The sequence below is a fragment of the Phoca vitulina genome, unplaced genomic scaffold, assembly GCF_004348235.1.
Source record: "Phoca vitulina isolate PV1807 unplaced genomic scaffold, GSC_HSeal_1.0 scaffold6, whole genome shotgun sequence".
NCBI lineage: Eukaryota > Metazoa > Chordata > Mammalia > Carnivora > Phocidae > Phoca > Phoca vitulina.
In genome coordinates this window covers 22737734-22748553 of record NW_022589709.1, presented here as the reverse complement: position 1 = coordinate 22748553, position 10820 = coordinate 22737734, and the positions used below count along the sequence as shown (strand labels likewise).

The window sequence follows — 10820 nt, the reverse complement described above, 5'->3', positions numbered from 1 at the left end:
TCCATAGCCCCTTTCACTGATTTCTGTTACCTTCCTAACCTGGTAGCCATTTGAGTTTAACATCCCTAATAAAGTAACTGTCTCTTGAGTATCAAGAATCCGAGGTGTGGTTATTATCTATATTTTTCAGAAAAGGAGTGTAAGCCATCATGGGAACCTCAACCCAATCTATAGATTGAGAGTTTCAGAAGAAGTGAAGTGCCACTTAAAAAATCACTCCTAATTGGCTGAATCCCTCTGGTAAGTGTTCCTGTACCTTCCAGGACCATCCAGATCCATCCTCATAAACTCATCTGGCAAGGTAAAACCACTGTCACTCAGGGGTCTCCTTTGGTATCTTCCAAAGACCAAATCATCCTGAGATGAATGGCCTGCTCAGATTTGTTTATCTACTGTACTTTATTGAATTCAAGTTTCTGACATATAGTTTGATGTGCCATTGACTATGAAATACAAATCCAAGCAGGTGTCTTACTTCTTTTATTTGTATAATAGTTAATATAGGAGTATCAGTTGGTGATTATCCTATTTCAAGGAATAATTCTTAAATGTGACTCGTTAATAATTTATAATTCATTTCCATCTAACTGTCCACTGAAAATCAATACTCTGAGAATCATTAAGTATGCTGTATGATCACAAGAAAAAAGTCAATTAGGAAGAGCTCTAGACATATTCTTGAAAATATTTAACTAGTAAAATCATGTCACTCAAATGTGATTAAGAGCTGTTAGTTTAGGACTAAGATACGACTATTAAAGAGTCTACACCAGGATAACAACCCCTAAGAAATGGCTTCTAGTTAATTAGAAGGAATTTTTCCTAACATCTAGCTATCTTGGTCTCTTTCATGCAATTTCTGGCATATGGACTTCAATTTTGTGGGGTTATTTTATTTCTAATGAAATTACTTCAGTTCTAGGAGGAAGCTCGTAGGGTTTGGTTTGCTTGTGTAGTTTCTCTTCTCTTCTCTTCATAATTTCTCCGAAGTGATTTCTTTCCTCTAGCTCTTTGTCTTTACGTTCTTGGGCCTCACATATTGCATCTTCTTTCTGTCGAATCTTTAGCTCTTCCTGCCACTGTCACAGAGAGGAAGTGTCATTTACATATGATTTTCCATGAAAAAATGGAAAAATATTTCAATTTAGCTTCTCAAAATGCAGATTCTATATCCAATTATCTTCTCAGTTTTTCTCACAGATATTCTTGAGGAATTTTAGCCCACCCATAACTGGAAAAATATATAAGCCCTCTATTAGAAAGTATACAAGTCTCACTCCCTCCCCCCAAAAAAAGAAAGAAAAAGAAACCAATAGTCCCTCTTAATGTTTCTAATAATAATAAACTATTCAAAGGAAGAGATAATAGGGTTTACATTTTTATATTACAAAGGAATTTCAATTCTTAATCAATATTGGTATTTACATGATAGCATGGAATCATAAAATAAAAAAATCAAGCCAAAGCAAAACAAAAATAAAACCCAAATTAAAGTGAAAGGCAAAATTGTGATACTATTACATATGAAGTAGAAAATGAAACTGATGGGCAGACAAATGCTGATTCTGCAACAGACAAATACAAAGACTTCTAAGGGATTCACCTCAACTGAGCGTGTTAATTAATGACAATAACAGCATTATGTGGAGGCAAAAGTTCTAGGACTCAGTAGTTGGAAGTAAGGACCGCAAATCAACCAAACATCATTATGAGGATCCTACTTCCCTTCTACTATCTTTAATGAAGGAAGTGGTGAAAGAGGTGGTAATCTGTCTTCAAGCCAGGTAAAAAAGTTCAGGACAGAATGACCCTTGGCATGAAATGTTGGAAATTCCAAAAGACACTTCATACCCTTGCTTATTTCTTATTTTATTACCCTCAGCCCATCCATACTCACAGACAACCAGACTATGCTTAATGATCTATCAATTAACTTATAAATTACTGTATACTAGTGCTCTGGATTATAACTATCATTTGGGGTATATAGATATTAATAAGCAGGACTAAACCACAGAATTTACAACAAATCTCTCAACCTTCCAAAGGCATTAAGTTTTTTTAAACATACTGAGAGTAAATATTAAATAAAAAAGTTTAATAAAATCATATTCACTTTTTTTCCAGTTAAATTTTAAATACAAAGTTAACTTGATAATTATGATACCCATCTGTGACATAATTTTTATCATATAACTAAATAATAATACTGTTTGACAAAACTACTGATTTTATTTTGTAGCATAAAAGTGGTAGTTGGTGTAATAATGACAGTATCTATAAACAAAGACAACTAATCTACCTTATATGAGAGATTTCAGTGTACTTCATGACCTTGATCTTTACATTGTGAAAAATCAACAGAGGATTAATTCTTAAAAATTTAAACACATTCTATATGCCATTTAGTCCATACTATATTCTAAGAAAAACAGAAAATAAATACTTTCTCTCCTATTCCAACTCTACTCCTAAAAAAGAAGCAGTTATAAAATGATTTCATAAGAAATCATCAACTAAATATAGCTCAATGGAGTAAAGTGTTTTAAGTGAATGGCCTTGTATGGCCACTGCTTGTTTAACTCATATCAAGAATAAAGTGATTAAAGTCCTTCTAATATTTCAAGGGTAAAGAATGGTCATCAAAAATTGAGTCAGAAGATTTTTGTTCCATTTTTAAAACTACACTGTAAAAGAATCCACTGTTCAGTGTTCAATATCAGATCTTTGTCACAAGAAATCAGTACTAATTCAGGAAACAGGATAAAGCTAATATTTCACAAATTACAGAAAGCCAAATTTCCTGGAACCCAATAAAGGCACTGAAGTATACAGATAGCACAGGAAGATATAATTAAGTTTGGCAAAGCCCAATCATGGCTTTATTTTTAAGTTCCACGTGTTAATGTTTCAGCCTCAGAACTACACTTTCTAATTCAAAGTGCCTTTAAAGAACAAAGCTTTTGCTGCTAATTTAAGAAAGTCAGTCTTACATGATGGTCAATGATTCTTGCCAACTCTTCATCAGCCTTGGTGAAGAAATCTGGGTAAGAAAACAGGGGAAGTTCTGATACAGAAGGATGTTCCCTTCAAAAGAGCACAAAAACAGATCCAATATTAGGTATAGATATTCCTTCTCCAAGGAATATATGGATTTGCAAGTCATTTCATACTAAGCATTTTGATTCTACCTTGTTAACATTAAGTACTTTACTTATTCTTTGTAGACTATTATCTATAGCTTTTAGTTTCTGTAAGCCATTTTGGGATACCTAAGCTGACATTTTGAATGGTAGGGAATGACATGCAGTATGAGAACTAGAAAATAATAAAAAACTAATCTTCTTCTAGGAGGTATAAATACTACAGCTGGTCAGTAACACAGGAGATATTAGGAAATGAAGGGTTTAGGGAAGCCTGAAATAATTTGACTCAATGGGGAGATGAAAGTAACCATAGTCTTACATAACTCCATGACCCTGGAAGTTCTGGTGAAAGTCTAAGCTTAAGAATTGATCTAAGATATACTAAAAAAAAAAAAAAAAAAATGTTTGATTTCAGTACTTCTCCAAGGTCTTTGTAGTGCAAAGGGTGAAACTATGGCAGACAGTTTAGCAACAGCTCAATAGAAGTGTTGGCAGTGCAAATCTAGGCCCTAAAGTAGTGGAGATTTAGTGTTAAGCTGTCCGCTTAATAGGTGTATTATGTTAAAATTATGAAGAAATGATTCTGAGTCCAGAAATATGTAAAGCAACAAAATGGTGGTAGAGAATATGGTTTTAAAGGAAAGAAAGAGGGCGTAAAGGAAAAGCCCTTAGGCAGGAAGCTAAGATGAGACATAGCTCATGAAAATTTCCCATATTCATAAAAGTCTGATCACTTTTTAAGACTGCAGTGTTGTACATATATTTTTTTGCAATTTGCTGCCTATACCATTTTAGCAAGCTTTATATTTTTGACATCCTATGCTTCCCTCATATCACCAGGTCCTCTTGCTTTATGCTTCTCAAATCTTTCCATTTATCTTCATCTCCACCATCATTTCCCTACTTTAAGCCATCATCTTTCATTTGGACCAACACTTCCTTTTGGGAATCCCTGCATCTACCATGCCTCACCCTTTTAGTTCTTGTCTGTATACAGTAGCCAGAATTTTTTTTTCAAAATACAAAGGGTATCATGTCAATCCCCTACTTTGAACTGTTCAATAACTCCCAATTAACTTTAGAATTAAAATCCCATTTGTTGTTAAAGAAGCCTGACGTAGACTGTGCAGTTGGTAAAGTGGCTTTGCATGTTTTCTCCAGTCTCACTCCTCTCCCTTCTTGGCCTAGGTTTATGCATCCCTAGCAATGGGCTTTTTTGTAGTTGCTGCAGTGTACCTTGCTCCACCCTACTATGGTTTGTTTGCATGTGCTGTCATCCTTTCTTCAGTGCCCTTCTCCCCCAACTCTCTCTGCCACAGGGCTGGCTAATGCGTACTTATCCTTCTGCTCTCTGTTCAAGGCCCACTACCATAGCTCTCAATCTTCCATGGGCCTTTCCTTCATCATACTTACCTCAGTTGTAATTTTATATTCATCTGTGCATCTGTGGGAGTTTTCTTTTTCTCACTTTAGTATGAACTACATGAATGTGGGGACTTTCATTTGTTTGGTTATTATTGGTCTCCCCAATGCCCAGCACAGTGCCACTAGACACTCAATGAATGCTTGCTTGTATGTTTGGTGAATTATTGAATGAATAAATGAAAGCTGTGATATGCTTTAATCCCCTTTACATTCCAGGCAATCAGTAGGAGTCTACCAGATAGCACTGTCATGTCAGTAGAAGTGTCCAGGACAGCAAGAAGATGGCAGTCTCAGGAGACAAGTCACAGAATGAAGCTAACAGCAGGAGTTCAAAGGAAAACAACTCAAGTGGTAGGTGAGCAGGGAACATATGTGGACCCCTCTCCCAACTCCTAAGATTCAGAAGCATTGTGGGGCAGAAGAGCAGTGGGCTTCCCATTGCATATACAATAGGAGTCTGCACCATTCTATTAAAATATTAAAGGAAAATACAATCCTAGAATGCTGGGAAATTGGGGGACAACTGGGGGCTGAAAGTTGGGTTAACTATATTCATTCAGTAAAATTTGGGTACTTCTGACATTCAAAGAATTGTGCTAAATGCTGTGAAAAGATAAATAAGGGGTGCCTGGGTGGCTCAGTCGGTTAAGTGTCTGCCTTCGGCTCAGGTCATGATCTCAGGGTCCTGGGATTGAGCCCCCCCATCAGGCTCCCTGCTCAGTGGGGAGTCTGCTTCTCCCTCTCCCCCTCCCCCTTCCCATGCTCTCTCGCACCCTATCTCAAAAAAAAAAAATCTTTTTAAAAAAAGATAAATAAGACAGAACTTTTAAATTATTTAAAGGTTAAAAGTATTCACACGAGTTGCCTCAACTCCTTCCTGAATTATAAAAGTTAAAAGAAATGCACCACAATATAAATAATATTAGAAATCCTTTAAAATGGGAAGATTAAATGGATATGTTTGTGCATCTGTGATTTTTAGTTATCTCTGTTGAATGTTTGTACTAAAAAAGAAAAATGTGTAGTTATTTATAATAGAAGGCAACATGAGACATTCAGTGATATTAAACAGAAAAATATAGTAAAATTGTTAAGCGCGTGGGCTCTCTAGTCAGATCTCAAAGCAAATTTTCATTCTGCCACTTAGTACTATTTAATCCCTCTGTTCCTCAATGTCTTCATTTTTAATATAAAAAATAATAGTACCTGCCTTGTTATGTTTGTATGAAGATTAAAAAGGATAAGGCATAAAGCTTGTTTGATGGAACAAATACTAAACAAGTTCAGCTGTATTATCCTTATCAGCAGCATTATCAAAAGAATGTAGAGGAGGAAGTCATGGCTTTTGGCTGGTACTTAAAAAAGAAGAAAAAATAAGAGAAAAGAAAAAAGGAATAGAGGACAAAACAATTAAATCATTAGTGAGATGTACAATTTTGATGTTTGGAGTTAAATGAGAACTGGAGAGAAACCTGTCAGAAAGCTGTTATATAGCAATCCTAGGTTTGCCATAACAAATTACCACAAATTGATAGGCTTAAAAAAATCCATTCACAGTTCTTGAATCCAAAAGGCCTAAATCAAGGTGTTGGCCAGATTGGTTCCTCTGGAAGCTCTGGGGACATTCCATGCCTCTTTTAGCCTCTGATGGCTGTCAAATCCTTAGCATTCCTTGGATTATGGACGCAACACTCCCATATTTCTCTGTCTTCACATGGCCTTCTCCTTCTGTGTCTCAGTATGTCTTTTCTCTTTCTCTTGTAAGAACACAAGGACACTGTCATTGGATTTAAGGCCCAAATGAGCAAGAGGGCCTTAACTATCCCTTAACCTTGACTAAACTTTAGACAGGCTTCTTCCTGACCCTAGGCCCCTGGCCATCCCTTTAAAATGCAATCAATCAAGAAAGACAGTGCCCCTATCTTCTAGTCTCTGTGGTAGAGTAGGAGCCTAAGTTAGAAAGTGACAGAGAGCAAGCACAGATGACCACTTCACATTGACCACCCTCTCCCCTAACATCCTCTGGTACTTTTCCACTACCTTACCTCAGCACTTAAAAATCCTCCTGTCTTGTTTCAAGGGAGTTGAATTCAATCTCTCTCCTCTATTGCAAGACTTGAATAAAGTCTTCTTCGATTTCCAGTGCAATTTTTCTTTAACACCCTATTTCAAGATGATCTTTTTTATTATTATTAAGTTTTTATTTAAATTCTAGTTAGTTAACGTATAGTGTAGTATTGGTTTCAGGAATAGAATTTAGTGATGCATCACCAAAATACAACACCCATTGCTTATCACAAGAAGTGCCCTCCTTAATACCCATCACCCATTTAGCCCAACCCCACCCACCTCCCCTCCATCGATCCTCAGTGTTTTCTCTATAGTTAACAGTCTCTTATGGTTTGCTCCCCTCTCTTTATTTTTTTCCCCTTCCCCTATGTTCATATGTTTTGTTTCTTAAATTCCACATATGAGTGAAATCATATGGTACTTGTCTTTCTCTGATTGACTTATTTCACTTAGCGTAATACATTCTAGCTCCATCTATGTCCTTGCAAATGGTAAGATTTCATTCTTTTTAATGGCTGAGTAATAGTCCATTATATTATATATATATATATATATACACACACACACACACACACATACCCAACCCACATCATCTTTATGCATTCATCAGTTGATGGACATTTGGGCTCTTTCTATAATTTGGCTATTGTTGTTAATTCTGCTGTAAACATTGGGGTGCATGTGCCCCTTTGAATCAGTATGTTTATATTCTTTGGGTAAGTACCTACTAGTAAAATTGCTAGGTTGTAGGGTAGTTCTATTTTTAACTTTTTGAGGAACCTCCATACTATTTTCCAGAATGCCTGCACCAGTTTGCAGTCCCACAACAGTATGAGGGTTCCTATTTCTCCACATCCTCCCCAACATCTGTTGTTTCCTGTGTTGTTAATTTTAGCCATTCTGACAGGTGTAAGGTAGTATCTCATTGTGGTTTTGATTTGTATTTCCCTGATGATGAGTGATGTTGAGCATCTTTTCATGTGTCTGTTGGCCATCTGGAAGTCTTTTTTGGAAAAATGTCTATTTCTGTCTTCAGCCCATTTTTCAACAGGATTACTTGTTCTTTGAGTGTTGAATTTGATAAGTTCTTTATAGATTTTGGATACTAACCCTCTATCAAATATGTCATTTGCAAATATCTTCTCCCATTCTACAGGTTGCCTATTAGTTTTGTTGATTGTTTCCTTTGCTGTGCAGAAGCTTTTAATCTTAATGAAGTCCCAGTAGTTCATTTTTGCTTTTGTTTCCCTTGCCTCAGGAGACATGTCTACAAAGAAGTTGGTATGACTAATGTCCAAGAAGTTGCTGCCTGCGTTCCCCTCTAGGACTTTGATGGTTTCCTGTCTCACATGTAGGTATTTCATCCACTTTGAATTTATTTTTGTATGTGGTATAAGAAAGTGGTCCAGTTTCATTCTTCTGCATGTGGCTGTCCAGTTTTCCCAACACCATTTGTTGAAGAGACTGTCTTTTTTCCATTGGACATTCTTTCCTGCTTTGTCAAAGATTAATTGAGCATATAGTTGTGGGTTCATTTCTGGACTTTCTACTCAGTTCCATTGATCTATGTGTCTGTTTTTGTGCCAAATCCATACTCTCTTGACCACAGCTTTGTAATATAGCTTGAAGTTCGGAATCATGATGCCTCCAGTTTTGCTTTTCTTTTTCAAAGTTGCTTTGGCTATTCGGGGTCTTTTGTGGTTCCATACAAATTTTAGGATTGTTTATTGTAGCTCTGAAAAATGCTAGTGATATTTTGGTAGGGATTGCATTAAATCTGTAGATTGCTTTGGGTAGTATAGATATTTTAACAATATTTTTTCTTCTAAGCCATTAGCACGGGATGTTTTTCCATTTCTTTGTGTCATCTTCAAATTCTTTCATAAGTGTTTTATATAGTTTTCAGAGTACAAATCTTCTACCTCTTTGGTTAGGTTTATTCCTAAGTATCTTACGGTTTTTGGTGCAGTTGTAAATGGGATCAATTCCTTGATTTCTCTTTCTGCTGCTTCATTATTGGTGTAAAAAAATGCCAGAGATTTCTGTACATTGATTTTGTATCCTGCAACTTTACTAAATTCGTGTATCAGTTCTAGCAATTTTTGGTGGACTCTTTCAGGTTTTTTACATACAGGATCACGTCATCTGCAAATAATCGAAGTTTGACTTCTTCGTTACCGATTTGGATGCCTTTTATTTCTTTTTGTTGTCAGATTGCTTAGGCTAGGACTTCCAGTGTATGTTAAATAACAATGGTGAGAATGGACATCCCTATCTTGTTCCTGACCATAGAAGAAAAATTCTGTTTTTCCCCATTGAGGATGATATATGGCCTTTATGACGTTGAGGTATGTTCCCTCTATCCCTACTTTGTTGAGGATTTTGATCAAGAATGTATTCTGTACTTTATCAAATGCTTTTTCTGCATCTATTGAGAGGATCATATGGCTCTTATCCTTTCTTTTATTAATGTAGTGTATCACATTGATTGATTTCCAAATATTCAACTAGCCTTGCAGCCCAGAAATAAATCCCACTTGATTGTGGTGAATAATTATTTGAATGTACTGCTAGATTCAATTTACTAGTATTTTGTTGAGAATTTTTGCATCCATGTTCATCAGGGATATTGGCCTGGAATTCTCCTTTTTAGTGGAGTCTTTGGTTTTGGAATCAAGGTAATGCTGGCCTCGTAGAATGAGAAGTTTTCCTTCTATTTATATTTTTTATTTTGTTTTAATTTTTTCTTTAAATTTTTATTTAAATTCTAATTAGTTAACATTCAGTGCAATATTGTTTTCAGGAGTAGAATTCAGTGATTCATCACTTACATACAACACCCAGTGCTCAATATGACAAGTGCCCTCCTTAACACTCATCATTTCTATTTTTTGGAACAGTTTGAGAATAGGTATTAACTCTTCTTTAAATGTTTGGTAGAATTCCCCTAGGAAGCCATCTGGCCCTGGACATTGTTTGTTGAGAGATTTTTTTTTTTCTTAAGATTTTATTTATTTATTTGACAGAGAGATAGAGAGCACAAGTAGGCAGAGCAGCAGGCAGAGGGAGAGGGAGAAGCAGGCCTCCCGCTGAGCAGGGAGCCTGATGCTGGGCTCGATCCCAGGACCCTGGGATCATGACCTGAGCCAAAGGCAGCCACTTAACCAACTGAGCCACCCAGGTGCTCCTGTTGAGAGATTTTTGATTACTGATTTGCTGTCTGTGGTTATGGGACTGTTCAAATTTTCTATTTCTTCCTGTTTTAGTTTTGGTAGTTCATATGTTTCTAGGAATTTATCCATTTCTTCCAGATTGCCCAATTTGTTGGCATATAATTTTTCATAGAACTCTCACAATTGTTTGTATTTCTGTGGTGTTGGTTGTGATCTCTCCTCTTTCATTCATGATTTTATTTATTTGGGTCCTTTCTCTTTTCTTTTTGATAAGTCTGGCTAAGGGGTTATCAATTTTGTTAAGTCTTTCAAAGAACCAGCTCCTAGTTTTATTGGTCTTTTCTACTGTTTTTTTTTTATTTGTTTCTGTATCATTTATTTCTGTTCTAGTCTTTATTATTTCCCTTCTGCTGGATTTAGGCTTTATTTGCTTTTCCTTTTCTAGTTTCTGTAGGTGTAAGGTTAGGTTTTGTATTTGAGACTTTTCTTGCTTGAGGTAGGCCTGTATTGCCATGTACTTCTCTCTTATGATGGCTTTTGCTGCATTCCAAAGGTTCTGGACCTTCGTGTTTTCATTTTCATTTGTTTCCATGTATTTTCTCATTTCTTCTTTAATTTCCTGGTTGACCCATTCAATCATGTTCTTTAACATCCATGTATTTGTGGTCTTCCCAAATTTTTTCTTGTGGTTGACTTCAAGTTCCATAGCATTGTGGTCTGAAAATATGCATGGTATGATCTCAGTCTTTTTGTACTTGTTGAGGCCTGATTTGTGACCTAGCATGTGATCTATTCTGGAGAATGTTCCATGCGCACTGGAATGGGTATTCTGCTGCTTTAGGATGAAATGTTCCGAGTACACCTGTTAAGTCCATCTGGTCCAGTGTGTCATTCAAAGCCATGGTTTCCTTGTTGACTTTCTGCATAGATGATCTGTCCATTGCTGTAAGTGGGGTGTTAAAGTCCCTTACTATTATTGTATTGTTATTGATGAGTTTCTTTATGT

General features: G+C 36.1%; 1 protein-coding gene across 1 annotated transcript in view; it reads right to left on the bottom strand.

Moving 5' to 3' along the window:
- Positions 1-887: 887 nt before the first annotated feature.
- TMEM232 (transmembrane protein 232) overlaps positions 888-10820 on the bottom strand; it is a 248137-nt gene continuing 238204 nt past the window's right edge. The window contains exons 13-14 of the mRNA XM_032403542.1: positions 2994-3087; positions 888-1079 (exon numbers count right to left, since the gene is read on the bottom strand). Coding sequence (XP_032259433.1) covers positions 888-1079; positions 2994-3087 — 286 coding nt within the window. The remainder of the gene's footprint in view (positions 1080-2993; positions 3088-10820) is intronic.